This window comes from Elephas maximus, chromosome 3 (assembly GCF_024166365.1).
Source record: "Elephas maximus indicus isolate mEleMax1 chromosome 3, mEleMax1 primary haplotype, whole genome shotgun sequence".
NCBI classification, from domain to species: Eukaryota; Metazoa; Chordata; class Mammalia; order Proboscidea; family Elephantidae; genus Elephas; species Elephas maximus.
The window spans coordinates 6,686,250-6,706,939 of record NC_064821.1 but is presented as its reverse complement, the minus strand read 5'-3'; the positions used below and the strand labels follow the sequence as shown (position 1 = coordinate 6,706,939).

Genomic DNA, 20,690 nt, shown 5'->3' with positions numbered 1-20,690 from the left:
ACTTTGGGGAGCTGCATAGACTCTTGTGCCGCTAGAGGCTCCTTGGGCCCCACTCCCTGCCTGCTCCCTCCCTCCCCATCTCCTTGTCCGCAAGTCCCAGGTATAACCCGCAGAATGGGGGCTTCTGGTTCCCCCACCATCCTGGCTTGTTGCAGGCTGGGCCCACTGCAAGTGGCCCTACCCCGACATGGGTGCTGACCACCGTCTGGGGCCCTCTCTCTCAGCATGGGTGGGATCCCATCCCGCCATGGGTGCTGACCACCGTCTGGGCCCCTCTCTCTCAGGATGGGTGGGATCCCCTCCCCCATGGGTGCTGACCACCGTCCGGGTCCCTCTCTCTCAGCATGGGTGGGATCCCCTCGCCCCGTGGGCGCTGACCACCGTCTGGGCCCCTCTCTCTCAGCATGGGTGGGATCCCCTCCCCCCATGGGCGCTGACCACCATCTGGGCCCCTCTCTCTCAGGATGGGTGGGATCCCCTCCCCCCGTGGGCGCTGACCGCCGTCTGGGCCCCTCTCTCTCGGCATGGGTGGGATCCCGTCCCGCCATGGGTGCTGACCACCGTCTGGGCCCCTCTCTCTCAGCCTGGGTGGGATCCCTTCCCCCCATGGGTGCTGACCACCATCTGGGCCCCTCTCAGGATGGGTGGGATCCACTCCCCCCATGGGTGCTGACCACCGTCTGGGCCCGTCTCTCTCAGGATGGGTGGGATCCCCGCTGTGAACGGCCGCGGCGAGCGCCTGCTGCTACACATCGGCATCATCGACATCCTGCAGTCCTACAGGTGGGTGCTCCCGTCCCCACCCACTGCTCTGACCCCCACCCCCACCACGGCTCTGACCCTTGCCTTGACCCCAACCCTTGTCCCCACCTCGACCCATGGCTCTGGCCCCGACCCTGACCTTGACCCTGGCCCCCACCCTTTGTAGCTGAACACGGGTTCCTGTCCTGTCCTATTAACCGATCAAAATAAGACAGACTCCACCCCACCAGTTGCAAGGGAAACAGAAAAGGGAAATTTATTGTCTGCGCAGACAAGGAGCAGTGCCGGGTGTAGCAGTCATAAGGCCACAGGCTCGCTGTCTGAGGGGGTTGGGGAGCTTTTTATTTCCAGTGGCATATGGGGGTTGGGTTTGGCTCGGAACTCTCCGCCCTTAGCCCTCCCGTGTCCACATTTGGAGGTCCAGATGTCGAATCATGTCGGTGATGTTCAGGTCTGAGGACAGGCTGAGGACACAGCTCTTCAGGTCCTGCGCATGTGCCAAAATCTTGGTTCACCCACGCACAGGATTCTGACACTAATTCAAACCGTGGTTATGGCCGCAGCGAGGTCGGGCCAAACTGCAGTCAGAAGCTGTGGCTTGGCTGGCTGCGGGGACGGCGCGGGGAACCGGGGCAAAGCTGGGCGGGGGGGAGGCGGGGGGAGCAGAGGCTTCAATCCCCGCTCTGACAGGTTCCTTTTAATCTTAGAAGCTGTTTAGGGCAGAAGGTCTCATCTTCTGTAGCTTCCTCCTGCTGGCCGGGGGTGCTGGCGTAGAACTGGGCTCTAGCTGGAACCTGCTCAGGGGAGATGGGGTGCTGTCCCCATCACAGCATCACCTGTAGGTGTAACTTCTGAAGCCTGGAAGACACAAACTTTACTAAAAGGTTCAACAGACAAGGCCTGAATACAAGCAGCAGGACGACCATGGCAAAGGACCTTCAAAGGGGAAGACACCGTGTTAAATTCGGGATTGTTGCCTTTACTCTGTCTCAGATACCTTGTGAAGTTGGGCCTTGGTTGAACTTGCGTAGCCATTTATTACGGAGGGACTCAAGTCCTCAGCAAGGGGGCCAGGAGCTCTATTACTGCACCTGCCCCAGTTAGGATTAAACCCGGTGCCCTCTTTAGTCTATAATCTGAGGCTCACCTGGAGGCCTAGTTCATGCAGACACAGGTGCCTGAGAGAAACAAAAGTCGTAGGGAAAATTGACCGGTGGTTGTGACATGGCCGATGTGAGAAGCTGTCCAGCCACAGCCAGGACAATGACAAGCCGGGCTGCAGTCACCCAGGCATGAGCCAGACTCACACACTCAGACACACCCACCAGGGGCCCACAACAATTCAGTGACGGCACAGCCACCGAGGGTGGCACCAGCTCATTCTAGCGAAGTGCCACTCTACAAGTTCCGGGCCAGGGGACCACAAAGCCCAGGTCGGCACACGTGGCCCTCGGGGCTTTGGTTTTTTTCCTTTGGGCATTATAAGTGTGTTTCGGAGGTAAATGAGTGTGCCCGGGGGTATAGGCCCTGTGTTGTGGGGCAACCAGTAGCCAAGGAGCAAATAAAAAGTCCTTGGGAAATTCTGGGATATCTCCTCTCAGTAGGTATCCCCATGGAACAGACTTGGCTGGTCAGATCAGTCTGGAGGTAAGTTGTCTCATTCCAGTTGTCTGGGGGCTTAACAGTGGAGTCAGTGAGACCCTGGGTAGTCTGTTGGACAAAGTCTCTATTGTAATGAAGGATGGGCCCCGGGGGAGACCTATCATATGGGGAATCTAGGGGTGGGTTTACTAGGTGGCGGCACCTGGACCGGGACTGCCTCTACATTGTCTTTAGTTCTGGTGGGGGGAGGGCTAGAGCAGACCCAGTGACGTTTTACATGGAGAGCGTTTGAGGTGTTTATGAGATCTTGCCATCCTGGGGGCCCTGTTTTTCTTTTAGAGAGACACAGGAAATACACAAGCAGGATATAAGACCACATATAGGTGGTAAACTTGAGCAGAGTCATGAATGACAACCTGCACAATTGCCAGGGGTTGACAGTCAACTGGTACAATTGTCTATCACTTTAAATCCTCCGAAGCCTGAGTTTCTCAGTTATTACCGTCTTGTCAGTTCTTACTGTTCCACAGGGCTTGTTGGTCGGTATTGTGAGTAGCAGCCGGCTCCATGCGAGAGTTGTGGATCTACTCTCCCTTTTTGGCAATCTTGATTGCAGTGCCGGGGGTTTGTTCTCCTGCCGGGTCTGTAGTGCTCCAGTCCTTGACATGGAGAGAGAGACTTCAGGTTGTGAAGGAGCCTGTCATGTCATGTACCTGTAAGGAGAGTCAAGCACCCCTGCCACAGAAGACAAATATTGTTTAACAGCGAGCCAGCTTTGTGCATGTCTCTAGCCTCCAAGGTATCCTCAGGGCCCAGAGTAATGAAGCCCTCCACAAGGTATGGAGGAGGGGACACCCATACCTAAGCTCAAAAAGGCTTACCTTAAGTTTGGTTTGAGGTGCAACCCTAGGCCTGAACAGAGCCAGGGGAAGGGTCTTAGTCCATGCTAACTAGGTCTTCTCACAAGGTTTGACCCGGTGGGCCTCAATAGTCCAGTTTCCCTTTTTCTTGCAGTCTTCTTCCGGAACATATTCCTGGTGCTTAGTTTCCTCTAACACTGCCAAAAAGATCTCGTCTCTCTTTTTTTTTTTTTAAGTAGTGATCTTTAATATTGAGAGGGACCATACAGAGTGACAAGTGGTGCAGAGCCAGCTGTTCACAAGACTCTAAAACCTGGTCTAGTAACAGAATAAATCAATATATTTACACTTAGGTTTTTCCTGGAAACCCAGGACAGTCCATCCTGGAGCTATCCCTCCCTTTCTTCTCAACCTTTTTATTTCCTTCTCACATTGTTGTTTTCTCTTCATTCTTCCTGCTCTCTACCCGGTTATTTCTCCAAGCTTCGTCAGTTGTTTTTTCCCTGTCCAGCCCCTGTTTCTCTAAGTATAAAGGTCTTCTGTAGCTTAGGGCAAGCTAGAATCAGTCACTACCATCGGGGTCACCGTTTTCGCTGCTTGCTTGGCCTATAAGTCTGCAAAGCCTCTGTTTCCAAACACAATCCCATTCACAGGTACCAGGGACTGGGGCTTCAGCATCTCTTTTTGGGGGATGCGGTTCAGCCCATAAAACCTCCACCCCACAGAGCCCACTTCTAGGGTCTGTTCTAGAAGTTGCCATCCCCAATTCATGTGCCAAGGGCATCCCGGCCGAGGTGTTCCTACAAATCCAGGCTGTAAATCGTCTGCACCCCCCAGGAGGCAGGGTGGCCAGTGGCATAATGTGGCCAGCACTCTCTGTTTTTTATTTTAATTATTTTCTTTTTTGCTGTTGTTAAGAATACACACAACATACATCAGCTTAGCAGTTTCTACATGTGCCATTCGGTGACATTGATTACATTCTCCGAGTCGCGACCGTTCTCACCCTCCTTTTCTGGATTGCTCCTCCGCATTCGTGTAAACTCACTGCCCCCAAGCTTCTTGTCTACCCTTTTGTGTTGCTGTTAAGTTACTTCCACAGAGACAGTTCTTTAAAAAGTACAATACTCAAGGCAGACATTCTTTACTAGTTAAGCAAAACTGTCCCTGGGTTCAAGAAGACTTCCAGAGATATTTTTGTTTTAAGGTTTAAAATTCTTAGGGCAACAGTTATGGGAGTTCACCCAGCCCCAATGGCTCCAGAAAGTCTGGAGTCCATGATAATTTGACGTTCTGTTCTTTATTTTCCCATTTAATCAAGATTCTTCTATAGAATCTTTAATCAAAAGGCCAGCACTCTCTTATGCAGCTGTATTTGTTGAGCATCTACCTTGTCTCTGGGTGGTGCAGGTGGTTAAGTGTTTGGCTGCTGACCAAAAGGTTGGAGGTTCAGGTCCACCCAGAGGGCCCAGAAGAAAGGCCTGGCAACATGCTTCCCAAAAATCAGCCCTTGAGAACCCTGTGGAGCACAGTTCTGCTCTGATGCACAGGGAGTTGCCGTGAGTTAGGGTCGACCTGGCAGCAACACGTTCGGTTTTGGTCTACCGCGTGGCAAACACGTTTGGTTTTGGTCTACCGTGTGGCAAACACGTTCGGTTTTGGTCTACCGCGTGGCAAGGCTGGGGCTGAGGGAGAGCAAAGCAGACGCTTGGGGCCGTGGAGTGAGACACCTTTGGAAGGTGCTGACAGCCTGCAGAGACACTCCTGACCCAGTGTCCCAACTGACAGGAGATTTCAGCCTGGCCTGTGCCCTGTGGCCTCCCACCTGGGAGACGTGTCTAAAAAAGCCTGGAAGGAACAGACCCCCCCAGACCCCCAACCCCTACTATTGGTGGTGATGGTAGTCATTACAGAATCCATTCCGACTCGTAGCAACCCCGTGCACAACAGAACAAAACACTGCCCGGTCCTGTGCCATCGTCGTGATTCTTGGTCTGCCCGAGTCCATTACTGTGGCCATTGTGTGTTTTGAGTGCCTTCCGGCCGCGGGAGCTCATCTTCCAGCACTGCATCGGACAGTATTCTGTCTTGCTCCACAGGATTGTCACTGGCTAAGTGTTGGACATGCATCACCAGGCCTTTCTTCCTAATCTCGCTTAGTCTGGAAGCTCTGCTGAATCCTGTTCACCGTGGGTGACCCTGCTGGCATTTGAAATACCAGTGACATAGCTCCCAGCATCACAGCCACACACAAGCCACCACAGGACGACGAGCTGACGGGGTGGTCCCTACTGGTGGCTGCCGTTTAAATTTGGGGTGGCGGGTAACCTCGTTATGCACACCTTATACTTTGCAAGTTTTTGACAGTGAACATTTTTCATCACTGTTGGTTTTCCACCATGAGAGTAATACGTGCCCGTTATAAATAACTCAGACGTGTTAGAAGGGGAGCTGGTCAAAGCAGAAGTCCCCATTTTCTGTCCAGATTCCCCCACCCCAGAACGGGTGTAGTGATTTGGCGTCGGCAGCTCTTTATTTTCTTAAATGTAACATCACGCTCCTGCTGATTGTGCTGCCAGTGTTTCGCAGCATCTTTTCCCCCTCATGGTGGACCCCGGCCCGGCAGAGAGCCTTGAGCGGGGGCATGCGGGGCAGAGGGTCAGGCCCACCCCAGTGGCAGGGGTGTCATGAGGGTGTGTACTGATTGGGACCTTTTCCCTCCCCCGGCCCCGCCCTAACTGGGGACACCCAGGGAGGCTGCCTGGAGGAAATGACATTCTCCCAGCAGCAGGTGTGCTATAGGCCCAGCTGGCAGCGGAGGCGCAGGGTACTGACTCTGGCAGCAAGAGGAGCCAGACACAACCAGGACCTGGAGCAGAGGAAGGGGTGGTCTGGGAAGGCCTCGGCCTGCTTATCCCCTACAGGCGGGCTGAGCTCTGGGGTCTTCTCACTTCCTCCCCCAGAGTGGTGGTGGCAGGAGCTGTGGGGCAGGCGGGGGTGAGGGGGACAGGAAAGAGGGAGCTGGGCTTCTGACCAAGCTGCCAACAGGCCTCATTTCCTCAGGGCAGGTTTCCTCCCCCTCAGCGCTGCTGACACTAGGGCCAGATCCTTCCCTGGGGCGGGGCCGTCATGTGCACTACAGGGTGTTGAGCAGTATCCCTGACCTCCACCTACTTGATGCCAGCAGCACCCCCTCCCAGTTGTGACAACCACAGCTGTCCCCAGACATGGCCCAGTGTCCCCTGGGGGCAGAACTGCCTCCTGGGTGAGACGCCCCCCCCCCGCAACTAGAGAATGGGGCTGACGTTCTGGGTGCTTCTTCTCTCTGCAGGTTCATCAAGAAGCTAGAACACACCTGGAAGGCGCTGGTCCACGACGGGGTGAGCGCCATTCATTCCTTCATTTGTTCAACCCCTCACCCACAGACATAAAGACCGTTAGGAGGCCATGACCAGGAGTTAAAGAGCTGAAAGATATGTTCCCCCCCAACCCCTGCCAGAGCCACTGTCCCATGGGAGTCCCCTAAGGAGGCAGCCACAGCGCCTCCAGTGGTCAGGGGAAGCACCGGCAGCTGTAGGAGCCCCCACAGGGGTTCAGACCATCCCGGGAAGGATGCAGAAGACTTCCCTAGAGGAGGGGACCCCCAAGCTGAGTTTGGCAGGATTCCCAAGGAACAGCTTATTGATACATCAGGGGCGGGTTCAGCAAAGAATGTTCCAGAATGTGTGATGAGGGGCCGTGGGCACTGTGGTGGGGCTGCAGGCCATCTACCCACTCAGGCGGCAGCACCCCTTGCCTCCGATCCTGTTTTGGAGTGGAGACTTGGGACCAGCGTAGGCAGGACTTCTCAGTTGTTGAAAAGCTTGAAGTCAATGTGTAAATGTTTTAATAAGTGCCAGCAACCTCTTCTTTAAAACATAAAAGACTCTGAGGGCCAACTCCCTGCCAGCAGCCTAAGCCAGCCCCCGTACTCCATCCAGCTGGCTCCAGGTGCAGAGCACGAGACCACACCCCACTGAAGGGCCCGCCCCCAGCCAACTACAAGCACCTGAGGAGAGCATCAGACCAGTTCTTACTAAAGTGTTGAGGACTGTTTGTGTGGCTGCGGTCTGTAAAATCCAAGATCCCAACAAGTCCCCCGTCACCCCTCAGAAGAGCTAATTAGAGCTTCCAGAATATACGCCGAGAGGCCGTGAAGGAGTGAGCGTGGCTGTGTGCCAGTAAAATTTTGTTTACAAAAGCAGAGGGCCACCGTAGTTAGTGAGCCCCTGTTTTAGAGAATCCCTCTGGCTTCTTTATTTTAACATCTACTTATTCATAAGGAACCCTGGTGAACAACAGTTAGCAGCTGCTGAAAGGTTGGTGGTTCAAACCCAGCCAGTGGCTCCGCAGGAGAAAGGCCTGGCCATCTGCTCCCATAAAGACTATAGCCTAGAAAACCCTACGGGGCAGTTCTACTCTACTCGTCATGTGGGGTCGCTGTGAGTTGAAATCCACTCGCCAGCACCTAGCAACAACTTATTTCCTTTTTTTTTTTTAATTTTTTTCCAAATATTCAAATTTTCGTTTACTTGTTTAAATAGTTCTTTTAATTTCCATGGCTCACAAATGAATTTATACTGAAAAAGCCTCCCTCCTGCCCCGGTCCGCACAGCCCAGGCCCCCTCCCTAGAGGCAGCCCCTGTTCTCTGCTTCTTGGACCCCCTTCAGAAAGCCCCCGTGTGGCGTACCCGTCTTTCCTCCCCTCCTTTTTTTATGGGACATGTTAGCTGTGGTGTTTTTTATTATTTTAACAGACTTTATTTTTTTAGAGCAGTTTTAGGTTTTACAGAGAATTGGAGCAGAAAGTAGAGTCCCTCACCCCGCACAGCTTCCCTTATCATGGCTGCTGCTGTCAGTTGGCCTCTGACTCATGGTGACCCCACACACAATGGATCGGAACACAGCACAGTCCCGTGCCGTCCCCACCATCAGTTGCTGATGGGACCATTGGGAGCCATAGGATTTTCATTAGCGGATTTTCAGACGTAGATCGCCAGGCCTTTCATCCTAGTCCATCTTAGTCTGGAAGCTCAGGCGAGCCGCCATGGACAGACGGGTGGTGGCTGCATCTTGCGTTCCTGTGGTCCGTCGGTTACAATCGATGAGCCAGCACTGATAACGTCGTTATTAACTGAAGTTCATAGTTTTCTCGGGGGCTCGCTCTGTGTTGCCCAGTCCTGTGGTTCTGACAGAGGCATAATGTCACGTGTCCACCGTGACAGTCCTGCAGAATAGTGTCACAGCCCTAAAAGTGCCCCCCCTTTTCATGCCTCCCTCCGCCCCTTCACCCCTGGAACCACCAGTCTTTCACCGGCTCTAGTTTTGCTCTGCCCCCTTCTACACAGAAGGTACCATCTCCTGGCCCTGCACCCAGGGGTCCATTCTGGTGCTGTCTCCTGCGGAGCCCAGGGTGCACTTTGTCCTTGACAGCTGTGTGGTGCCCCACGCCCTCACCCCCGTGCCCCTCACCCCCCGCGCCCCTCACCCTCTGTACCTTTGCATCCCCTCACCACACCCCCCATGCCCCCTCAACCTCCGTACCCCCTCACCCCCGTTTCTGCACCCCCTCACCCCATGTACCCCCTCACTCTCCGTGCCTCTGTGCCCCCTCACAGCCCCATGCCTCTGCACCACCTCACTCTCCGTGCCCCCTGCACCCACTTACCCTCTGCACCTCCTTACCCCTGTGCCCCCCGTCCCCCCCCCGCACCCCTCGCCCTATCGTGCCCCTGTCCATGTCCCCTGGCCTCAGTGCCCCCTCTGTGCCCCCTCAGTCTGTGCCCCCACCCCCAGGCGCCCCCTCACCCCTGACCCCCTGCTTCTCTCCTAGGACACAGTCTCAGTGCACCGCCCCAGCTTCTACGCTGAGCGCTTCTTCAAGTTCATGAGCAACACAGTCTTTCGGAAGAACTCCTGTAAGTCGCCAGAGCCTGCCACTGGGAAGGACTTGGGTGGAGAGGGGAACCAAGGAGACCCAGGGTCTGTCCCTCCTGCTGTGTGCACCATGTCAGGGTCTGAGGGGGTGTCTGGGCTTCCCCTGTCTGCTCGGCCCCATCCTGGCTGTGTGGCTGTGAGCCAGCGATCTCATCTCTGTACCTCAGTTTCCTCATCTGCACAGAGTTGTGAGGGAAGGAGTCTGCCGTGCCGGGCGAGGCCTGCCTGGGGCAGCCCCAGCACTGACCGTCCTCCCTCCACAGCCCTGAAGTCCTCGCCGTCCAAGAAGGGGCGCGGGGCCCTGCTGGCCGTCAAGCCCCTGGGGCCCACAGCCGCCTTCTCGGCCAGCCAGATCCCCAGTGAGAGAGAAGATGCACAGTACGATCTGCGGGGGGCCCGCAGCTACCCGACGCTGGAGGACGAAGGTACTCGGCCCCCGCCGGGGTCTACAGAGCCACCGGGGTGTGGGGCACCTGGGCCCAGGGTAAGAGCCACAGGGAAATCACCAAAGGCTCCACCAGGCAGGTGGCAGCCTCCATCACCAGAGAAGCGCCAAATGTCACAGACAGGTGAAATGCCCCAAGGCCCTGGAAGCTCCTGCCCAGCCCCAGGAGTGGAAGATCTCCAGGTGTACAGGGGCTGGGGTAGTGTGTGCCCACCCAGCAGGTGTTCTGGAGAAGGCGCAGGCGCCAGAGGGAGGGCTGTGGACAGCAGAGGTGAACCGCACCCAGGGTGCTGAGCATCCCCTCCCGCAGGCCGGCCTGACCTATTGCCTTGCACGCCGCCCTCCTTCGAAGAAGCCACTACCGCCTCCATTGCCACCACCCTGTCATCAACGTCCCTCTCCATCCCCGAGCGGTCGCCCTCAGAGACATCGGAGCAGCCCCGCTACAGGTGAGGACAGCGCGGGGGCTCAGGGCAGCTCCAGGTGCAGCCCTCCCAGGGCCGAGGGGCTGGTGGGCGCAGGCGTGGGGTGGTCTCCCCGTCACTTGCTTCGACTCTCCACAGGCGGCGCACTCAGTCCTCCGGGCAAGATGGCCGGTAAGGCTCCCTCCCCCACCGCCCTCCCACATCCCACCACCCCCTCCCCTTCCTTCCGCCCCCCCTCCCCTGCCGCTCTCCTCCCCTCTCTTGCCACCCCATCCTCTCCCTCATGCTCTCGCCCTCCCCAGGTTCTCCCCTTCAAAGCCTATAGGCCCCAGAAAGGCAGTCCCTGTCCTCCACAGCTTCAGGCTGGGTGTGACAGTCTGGGGACCTGAGAAAGCTCAGGGTGGTGCCCGGAGAGAGTGCCTCACGTGGGCCGGGGCTCAGGGGGCACTCCCTCGAGTGGAGGGCCAGGGAGAGGCCCTGAGGCACTGTCCCTGCTGCCCCCAGGCCCCAGGAGGAGGTGCAGGAGGAGGAGGACCTGCAGCAGATCACTGTGCAGGTGGAGCCTGCTTGCAGTGTGGAGATCGTGGTCCCCAAGGAGGCAGCCGAGGGGTGAGTGGCCGTCAGCCCTGCCCAGCCCCACGTCGTCTAGGCCCACTTGGCCCCCACTGCCCAGGCCGGGCCACTTCCCCACCTCAGCCTGGTCCCTGTGAGGGGAGGCAAGCAGCTGTTAGTCATCCAAGGAGATCAACAGCTCCGTGGTGATGGGGCCCAGGCCCCTTCCGCCTCCTTGCTCCCTACTACGATCATCCCCGTCCTCGATGTCCAAGGTGGCCCCAACACCATGTCCATGTTTCCTCCAGTGGGACAGAGGTAAAGGGGAATGGGAGGAGGACAGGCCTTTTGTCAAAGGCGCTCAGAATATGCACACTTGATTTCCGCTCAGACCCCATTAGCCAGGCTCAGTCATGTGGCTGCACTTGGCAGCAAGGCAGGCTGGGAAACATAGTCCACCCTGGGCAGCCTGGAGCTAAACCTAGCACAAGAAAGCAAAGGGAAGGTGCAGGATCCTGGGGATCCTGGAGGTGGGCCAAGAAATGGTTGTTTTCTGTAGATTTCCAGATCCGCTATCTGCTACCACAGTTGCAAGTAACAGCAGTGGTTTTAGATTTTTCCTCTTGTCCATTATCTGTGGTTACTTTTCCTTTCTCTCTTCCCCTGTTCTCTTTTTGCCCTCCTTCTTAGCCTTCATTGGGCTCACAAGAATGATAATGGTGTCTGCGTTTAGTTCCTCTTTCTCCTGTTCAGTTTTTATTTTATTAACTTCAATTCTTCAGTAATTCTTTGTAACACTTTCTGTTTATTTTCTTGCTTATTTCTTTTTTTCTAATTTAGGCTGACTGCTTCAGTTCCTTCTTTTCCTTTCTTTAATGATGAGGGCCTTTGAGGCTATGCATTTTCCTCTGAATGCTGTTTTTGCTGCATTTCAGGGTTTGTCGTGAAGTAGTTCATCTTTGTGCTGGCTTATTTTCATTTTAGTTTCTTCATTGATCTAAGGTAGTGGTTCTCAACCAGCCAGGAAGATTTTGCCCCCCAGAGGCTACTAGGAGGTGTCTGGAGACATTTGTTGTTATCACAACTGAGGGGGATGGTGCTACTGGCATCGAGAGAGTGAAGGCCAGGGGTGCACAGGATGGGCCCCCGTGTCTACAGTGCTGAGGGGGAGAGATCCTGGGCTGAAAATTATTTCAGAGTGTCTCTCAACTTCCAACAATTAAGGATTCCTTATTCACCTTTTTAGTACTGGTTTCTAATTTTGTTGAGTTTTGATTTGAAGAAAATATCCTATAAAATCTCGATTTGAATGCCCTACAGTAGATCTTGGGGACAGGAAGGAGCCGGGAGTACTGCAGGCGGGGTCTGGAGAGGTGGGTGCTGCTGAGAGCCCTGCCCTGGACTCCCGTGTTGTCTGCCGTGTTCTCAGGATGGAGGCTCCCTCCGCCGGTGCCTCGGCTGCCGTGGAAGCGGAAACCACCAGCCAGGCCTCGGAACCTGCCAGCCAGGCCTCAGATGAGGACGATGCACCAGCCACTGACATCTACTTTGTAAGTCCCCTGGTGGCTCTCATCGGTGGGCCCCGTGGACCAGACACACGTGGTCACACATGCATGCACACGCTGGTACACCCATGCTCATGCTGCTATGCTCACACTCACATACCCACACCCACACCTGCATACCCTCGCACACACTCATACATGCTCACATACACGCACACACCTGCAGTCACACAGTTTACATGTGCACGTGGTCACACATGCCTGCACACACACTGACACAGATGCATTTACACGCGCACATGCTTACACTCATGCACACGGGGCTTGCATACACACACACATGCGTGCACACTTACACAGGCATTCACACACTTGCATGCACATGCTCACAGACACACGTGTACATCCTCACACATTGGCATTCTTACCTTCTCACACACAGGCTCTTTTTCTTCTCGTTCAAACATTATGGTCTGAGGGGCCTCCTGGCCCTTCCCCAGGTCTTACAGCTCTGAAGCCCCACACCCACCCAGCAGCACCACCTGTCCCCAGGGTCCTGGGGCTAGAAGGGTGGAAATGAACAGGCTCTTCCCCCTTTCAGTGATGGGAGCATAGCAGCCAGGTGGACAGAGAAACTTGCAGAAAGGCAGGTGCACTTGCCCAAGAGCACATGGCAGGTGGGCTCCCGCTGCCTGCTCCGTGGGCCGAGGGGGTGTGGGTCTGCTGGATCAGGAAGGCCTCGCGCCCTCCTGCTTCTCCCGTCGGCAGACGCAGAAGGTGCCTGGCTGAGGCTGGGGGTGTGGTGGGCATGGGGAGGACAGCCTGCCCTGTCCAGTGTAGCAACTCCCTGATGGCTGGCCCTCAGGCCACCTACCCTGGATGCTGCAGGCCAGCAGCCCCCTCCCCGGGCCGGCCAGTCTCACCTTTGCGCCCAGGGCAGGCGCCTGGGCCAGGCCTCCAGCTGAGGGACTGTGTGGTGAGCACACCCACCCCCCTTCGCTGCTTCACACTAACGTGCCTGCTCCCTGTGCTCTGGATGCTGGGGTGGGGGCAGAGCTCGGCCCGCTGTCTCCTGGCGGTGCCATCACTTGCCTGTCCCACCCAGAGCTCCCTCCTCCCCGCCTTCCCCACCATCTCCCCTTCCTTGGGCTGCAATCAGCGCAGGCCGTTGTGTGCGTCTGCATCCCAGGCTACGCAGGTGGAGAAGGCCACGTGCCGCAGGCAGGGCCACCTGCCCTGCTCCGGCCCCTGCCGGCCCTGCTGTCTTTGCCGCCTGGCCGCCCGGCCGCCCCCGCTCACCCTCTGTCCTCTGTTCTCCTTCCTCCCGCCCGGCCCCCGCCATCCAGTTCACGGATGGGAGGTACTGGATGTACTCACCCCGCCATCGCCGCCTGCGGGCCGTGACGCCGAGCTCCTCGGGGACTGTAAGTGACCGCAGACCTCCCCGGCCTCCCCGGGGAAAGGGGCGCGGCCACCCCAGGCAGGGCCAGCAGGAGGCCCTGGCCCTCAGTGCCCTGCTGGCGGTCCCTGTCTTTGAGGGGACGTTGGGGAACTCATCACGTGGCTGGCGTGGTAGGGCGCACCTCGCGCTACATGTGTACACACGTGTGTGTTGTATGACAGTTTCTCCTGTCCTGAGCTGCCTCTGAGTCAGCACCCCAGCCCACCTGTGCCACACAATGCAGGCTCTGAGGTGAGGGCCTGGCACGGGGTCTGCATCTGACCCCAACCTGTCCTCCCACCCCTAGCCCCAACCTGCCCTTCGCCCAGCCCTCCAGTGCCAGGGACTGGTGAACGGCCACGTGCTGGGCCCGCGATGGGTGGTCACGTTTCCTTGTTCAGACCTTGCTACCGCTGATGACTGCCCAAGGGGGCGTCTGCCCCTGCACAGGGACAGTCACACAGGGCAGCTGAGGGACACCCACAGGGCCCTGTCGAGACAGAGATAGGAGCTGAGAGAGTCTCAATACCCATTTCACAGATACGAGGGCAATGGTTGGATGCAGCCCAGGCCCTGTTCTCCCAGGTGGCCCCTCTGCCTCAGAGATACCCACCCACCCAGCAGGCTTAGGGCACCACGTGGGCATTGGGCAGTGTGGCATTTTCAGTGCCCATAGTCGTCATCATGAGCAGTAAGTGAGGAAACGGGCCCAGAGAGGTTCAGGAACCCACCCAGAGCCAGACAGCGAGGGGGAACAGGGACAGGACCAGACAGAGACTGCTCTGGAGATGAGGCCCCCTCAAAGGCCAGCACCCCAACCCCATCAGCAAACCCCTCGGAGCGTTACCCCAAGAAGAGGAAGCCAGCTCCTCACCTCCACCCCTCCACCGTCCCACTCTGTCTCTGAGAGAGACAGCAGGACGCCAGAGCCACTCTTGAGCACCGCCGTGGGGTTAGCGGGGAGTGGCCGAAGGCCGTGTGGGCAGGAGGGTTGGCCCGGACTTTGAGAAGCATGTTACGTTGTTTGGAGAGGCACAAGGGTCAGGGCAGTCCACAGCATGGCCGAGGGAAGGCAGAAGCAGGAACTTGGAGGCACGAAGGGAGGCGAAGAAGCTGGCGGGGTCAGTGGGGCCTGGCTGCAGGGGCTGGGGGGGATGTGACCTAGAGCCTGATGGTCGTTGGTCTACTCAGGGATCTGGTTCCTGCGCCTGCCCCGGCCCAGCCGACGGCTGCGGGCCCTGCAGTCGCCCTTGCCCCAGGGCCAGCCAGCTGTTTGGCCTTCCTAACCTGGTAGTGAAAGGGCCCAACACATCCGTGGTTTGTCTGCAGCAGCGGCTTCCCTGCTTGTGGGGGCAGGCCCAGGGCTCCCCCATAGCCCAACAGACACCCCATCCAGGAGAGAATTTGAGCGGCCCCCTAAGCCTGGTGGTGTAACAGTAAAGCATTCAGCTGCTAACCAAAAAGTCAGTGGTTCAAACCCACCCAGCGGCTCCATGGGAGAAGAGACCTGGCTATCTGCTCCTGTAAACGTTAAGCCTAGAAAACTCTCTGGAGCAGTTCTGCTCTGTCACATGGGGTCGTCAGGAGTCGGAATGGACTCAGTGGCACCAACAACAACCTAGGCCTGGTGGTCGCTGTCAGTCCTGGCCACTAGCAGGAGACACTGCCGCCCCTCCCCACAGCCAGCTCTGTTTGAGGGCTGGGAGGCCTCATTTTTGAGCCCCCAAGGGGACCAGTGATGTACTGGCACATTCGTCAACCAGTATTAAGCACCTCCTGTATGCTGTCCTGTGCTGGGCCCTGGGGACAAGCTGGTCCCATTCCTAGACTTCCCAAGGGGTGGGGGAGGTGGACCTGACCAGCCCTGCTGCCATTAGGGCTTTGGTTGTGTTTGTGGTCAGACGCTGAGGACCTGAGAGCCCTGCGTGGAGCCGCAGATGGTGCCCCCACGGGCGAGCACACACGCCCTGGCAGGTCTGGGCCCCTCAGCCGGGCGCCTGTGGTTCGAACAAGCTGCCCATTGTTCCCACAGACATGCTACGGGAAGGGGCTGAGCAGACCCCGAGCAGGGACAGGCTCCCGGTGGCAGAGGAGCCACCACGGGAGAGGCTCCGAGGGGGCAGAGGCAGCAGTGACAGCCTGCGTGGCCCAGCTGAGAGCTGCGGAGGGGGCATGGGATCCTCACGGGTTTGGGAGGCCACGTGCCGGCACTGGCCACTCAGCGGAGGGCTGTGAAGATCCAGCGCCGGCAGGCAGGGTGGTTGGGGAGCTGGGACAGGTCTCGGCAGTGGATGGGTCACAAGAGGCAAGGGATGGGGAGGTGGCCCGCCTTGTGGCCAGGCAGATGAGGAGGGTGACTGTGGAGGATGTTCTTTCTTCTGGATGTGGTGGGTTTGGGGCCCTGGGCGCCCCAGTGGACCTGGCAGTGGGTGGGTGGGCGGGTGTGTGCAGGCCTAGCGCGTGAGCAGAGGCCGGGCTGGCGTGGCAGTTGGAAGGCGTCTACACCTCAAGGGGCAGTGAAGGCTGGGCAGTGATGGGGAGGTGACCCGGGGACACTGGCAGGGGTCAGGAAGGAGGAGGAGAGAACATGCGTCCGCCTCCTGTCCTCCCTCCCCAAATCAAACACAGACCTGGGACCCCCTGCCCGGGCCCAGGTAGTCCTTGGGGATCAAACCTGCCCTGGCAGCCCTAGGCCTGGACACTGCCCCAGAGGCCTCTTCCGGTTCTCTGGAGGTGGGGAGAGGCCGATGGCCCCCCCGGGCCTGCCACCAGCTTGCTGTCTGGTACCTGGGGAGATCTGGCTGGGCAGAGGGACCTGGCCAGCTGCAGGTGTCCATCCCAAACAGCTTCTCCGCAGCTGGGAAATGGTCACATCCACGACAGAGGCTCCCACCATGGAAGGGCCCCCAGGACCTTGCTTGCCCCTAAGGATGGGTGCTGGGCCTCATCTGAGGGTTGCTCTGTGCCCCCAGGGTGCAGGCGGGTCAGACAGGACGGGGAAGGGGCAGGAGACAGAGGAGCAGACAGCAAGCCCACATCACCCCCCCGCCCCCCACCTCCGCTGCCCGCTGTGCCGCCTGCCTCGTCTGAACTGCCTCCCTGCCTGTCCCGCTGCCACCCCCCACTGTCACCTCACTGTCCCCGCCGAGCCCAGAGCCGTCCCAGGTGGGGGGCAGGTTCGCTGTGGGGAGAGGGGCTGTGGGGGACCCACCTCTTTTACGCTCTCCTCTGTTCTCTCCTCCTCCTCCTGTCTCTCACTCGCGCCTCCTCACACCCTGCTCTCCACCTGCTCTTCTTGCACGTGCCGCCCGCCCGCAGCCCACCGACGAGAGGTGCTGGGTGTACTCCCCGCTCCACTATAGTGCGCAGGCCCACCCAGCCTCCGACGGCGAGAGCGACACAGTAAGTCAGGGTGTAGCAGCCGCCCGGGCATACCAGCCCGGCCCATGCTCAGGCCCACTCCCCAGCTGGCCCAGACCTGTGGCCACCACTGGGGAGGCCCTAGATGCCCCAGGTGACAGGTGGGGAAACTGAGGCAGGGTGGGAGGGTGCTGGTAACTTGGAGCTCCTTAGGCGTCACGGGAGCCATGGGGTAGGTATTCTGGAGTCTCTGGGTAGTGCAAACAGTGAAGCACTCAACCACTAACTGAAAGGTTGGAGGTTTGAGTCCACCCAGAGGTACCATGGAAGAAAGGCCTGGTGGCCTACTTCCAGAAAATAAGCTACTGAGAACCCTGTGGAGCGCAGTCTCACTCTTACACACATGGGGTCACCTGGAGTCAGGGCCGACTCACCAGCACCTGGTTTGGCTTTTTTGGTTTGTTGTTCGCCCCAAAGCAGTAGCTCAGGGAGGCGGGGTCCCAGGCACGAGGCCATGTGGCCACCAGCATCAGAGGGGGCAGGGCGGCCCTGGCCACATGGCTGTGGCTGTGGGGGGGCCCAGCAGGGGAGGGCCTCCATGTTCCAGCCCTCCTGGACACCTTCACCTGCCTCCTCTTGCTTTTTCCAGTAATTTCTATGCAGACACCCACCCAAAACTGAGCGACTGCCGCTGCCTGGAGCTGCTGCCCGCTCATCTCGGGCCGGAGTGCTGGGGATGCCTGCCCACCGCCCACAGAACCTCGCACGACCACCCCTGGAGCCCCGTCGTCCTCCCCTCCCAGACGGATGCTGGTGGCCGAGGCCCCTCCCCACCGGTCAGCTCCCAGGGCCGTGTGCAACCAGGCGAGCCGCTGCAGGCCCACCAGCTACCTGCACCTGTGATACTGTGAACCTCTCCCCACTGAAATCATGTATTTATTTTGGGTTCTCACTCTTTGCACAGAGACGCCAGCACATGGGTGCTTTTTTTAGGGAAAAACAAAACAAACAAACAAACAAACAAACAAAACGGAAAAAGGCAAACATCCACTCCAGGGCACTTGTGGCTCTCACCGGGTGTGGCCAGCCCCTCTGCTTTGGGAGTGGTATCCTGGGGCCCTGTCATGGCTGGAATCCTGAGGCTCAGCTGAAGAGTGGTTGGGTTGCCCGCCAGGTGGGCCTGGCACAGCAGCCACTCTGCCTGGTCCCTCCAAGGAGCTCACTCCACCTCTCTCCACCTGAGTGGGGTGCCTGGAAGTGGAACGGCCCCAGGGTCTCACCCCTTGTGCGGAACCACCCCTGGAGGCTGCCCCTCATCCCACCCGGAAGGACCCACACTGCGGACAAGACACTCCCCCCGCCTCAGGTGTGGGGGCCTCTGCGCTGTGCACTCGTCCTTAGCGGCAGCATGGACCGCCCCCACCACCTCCCAGTTGACCCTGTGAGCAAGGCTCTCGAGGCGCTACGACCAGAAGCCCCACCGCCAGCCCCGGGACTGGGGTTGCACAGACATCAGGGAGCCAGGCCCCTCTCCCCACACAGGGCTGCGGCTGGCTGCCCTCAGCACACACGCGGCCTCCAGAGATTGCGGTGTCCTGGAGAAGGGGCCGGACCCTGCCACCAGGGACACCTCAGACCCCTGTGGCGCCCGCCTCAGGCGGAGGGCTCTGTGTTCTTATTTCAACGGCGCAGCGCCCTCGCAGCCTGGAGGAGAGAAGAAAGTCTTCACCGGAAGTCATGGCAGTGAAGTCAGAGCCCATGGGGTTAGAGGGGCTGGTTGAGCCAAGCCTTCCGGCTCCCTGCCCTGCGTGACATACTCCCACCTGCCCCCCGCCCTGAGATGCCAGAGGCTGCATGTTGATGAAGTTTCCTCCCTGCCTGAGGTCGGACCCCCACCCCCACTGCCACCGCTTCCCTGGAAGCCCCCCAATGGGCAGAGCCAGGAGTGGGCTCAGATCAGAAGGCTGTCCCCAGCAGAGCCCAGTGTAGGGGCCTGAGACAGCTGGAAGACACACTGATCCGGGACTTGGATGTTTAAGCCCATTTATGAGCTCCATAGAGTGCTGCTCCCTTCCCACCATCCTTGTCCGTCCCCTTTGCCCCACAGCCCCGCCATGCGCCTGGAGGAAGGCTCCCCTGACCTCCATCAAGAGGCCCATCGGGTATAGTCTGTGCCTCACTGAGCTGTTGGAGGCACCGGGCTGCACCCACAGAGGCTTCTGCCCTCGCTGTGGCACAAGGACTCAGCCTGGCTCTGAGCAGGACGACAGGGACACACATTCCACTCTCCACGGCCCAGCCAGGGCGAGGGGCCTCCACGGCTGACCCCTGCAGGGACCAGTGGCCATCATGGCTCAGGGGATGGGTCAGAGCCAGCCTGCCAGGCGCCCAAGGAAGGCCGTGCAAGGGTCTGCAGTCGGGGCGGCCCTGGCCCATCACTGAAGGACGCTGCAGGTACCCTGAGGAGACGAGGCTGCTGCCCTCGTTGGCGACTGAGTGGGTGGACAGCCGAAGTGTCATCTCAGACCTTAACAGTGAACAGGTTGCATCATTTCAAATCTCCTATGCTGCAGCCCTTGCCCGGGCCCCAGAAACCTTGAGTCCCTCCCTGCCTGAGGTTTGGCTCCAAAGGACATGGTGGGTCCTGTTGGGAATGACCCCGGAGGAATAGGCAGTTTCCATGGTGTTCTCAGCCACCACGACCTTTGTTCACACTTTTGTCCAGTAAGTGAGGAGGGCAGAGGCCAGTGTGGCCCCATCATCCACCCCACAGAGCGGACGCATTCCCCCTCAGACCTATAGGGCCTCTCAAGATGGACACATTCCCTCTCAGACCTACAGGGCCCCTGGCGAGGGACACATCCCCCCTCAGACCTACAGGGACCCTCACAACGGACACATCCCCCCTCAGACCTGTAGGGCCCCTCACAATGGACACATCCCTCCTCAGACCTATAGGGCCCCTTGCGAAGTTCAAGTGAGTCAGGTAGCAACATGTGTGGGTCAGGTTGTGCTGTGAATGCCCCCTTGTGGGAGAAATCTACAAACCTCTGTTGGTATCCTGACATTCCTGGGTTTGTGTTAGTCATGAAGATCCCTTAGAAGACTTACGTGGTGGTAGCTGCATTTTTGTTCCTTTGCAGAGAACTGCTGGAGGGATGCTCCAATGTCCCACAGACGGTGCCGAGGGGCAGCATCTCCTTGTTATTCCGGGGCAGGGAAGTGGGAAGACAAGATCTATTTACAATGGTTATCAAACTTGCCTTCTGCAGGCCCCCAAGGAGGAAGGCCCCTGGGCCCACTCACTGTTTCCCCGCTCCCGGCCTGAGAATAATAGAACTCTGTAAATAACCTTGCAGCCAACACACCCCCACTCCTGGGTTGTCTGTCTTGCTAAGGAAGTGGACAGTGTCTGATGACTGTTCTGTAAAAACTAAACGGCGTTTTCTCCAAGACTGACGAGGTGGAAGCTACCCTGTGGCCCCTGTCAGCCTCCATCCTCTTCCTCCCTTAGCCCCCCTCCCTCCACCCCCTGGCTCAGTGCAATACTCCCACCTCCCGGGGTGTCTTTCGCCATGGTACTGTCGCCGCAGCCCCTCAGTCCCCACCCCAGGACAGGCAGCCCCACCTCTTTCTGGCGGTTCAGTTGTATCACCTGGCACACTCCAGTCTCCTTTTTATGGCCGAACTGATTTCAAAACAAGATGAAACTGCAAACCTTGTGTGTCTTGACCCTCACGGGGGTGGAGCAGGGGTCCTGTG

At 58.3% G+C, this 20,690-nt stretch overlaps 1 protein-coding gene across 6 annotated transcripts in view; it reads left to right on the top strand.

The window, feature by feature from the left end:
- Window positions 1–17,667, top strand: part of PIP5K1C (phosphatidylinositol-4-phosphate 5-kinase type 1 gamma) — a 69,723-nt gene extending 52,056 nt beyond the window's left edge. The window contains exons 9-19 of one of the 6 annotated variants that reach the window (XM_049876391.1): window positions 700–783; window positions 6,556–6,604; window positions 9,097–9,181; window positions 9,464–9,625; window positions 9,956–10,094; window positions 10,209–10,241; window positions 10,575–10,679; window positions 12,052–12,172; window positions 13,474–13,551; window positions 16,887–16,970; window positions 17,578–17,665. In XM_049876391.1, coding sequence (XP_049732348.1) covers window positions 700–783; window positions 6,556–6,604; window positions 9,097–9,181; window positions 9,464–9,625; window positions 9,956–10,094; window positions 10,209–10,241; window positions 10,575–10,679; window positions 12,052–12,172; window positions 13,474–13,551; window positions 16,887–16,970; window positions 17,578–17,580 — 943 coding nt within the window. In that variant the 3' untranslated portion in view covers window positions 17,581–17,665. Of the gene's footprint in view, window positions 1–699; window positions 784–6,555; window positions 6,605–9,096; window positions 9,182–9,463; window positions 9,626–9,955; window positions 10,095–10,208; window positions 10,242–10,574; window positions 10,680–12,051; window positions 12,173–13,473; window positions 14,700–16,886; window positions 16,971–17,577 lie in introns of those variants that run through there. The other 5 variants (XM_049876393.1, XM_049876392.1, XM_049876394.1 and 2 more) reach the window with 5 other exon arrangements.
- The last annotated feature ends 3,023 nt before the right edge of the window (window positions 17,668–20,690 follow it).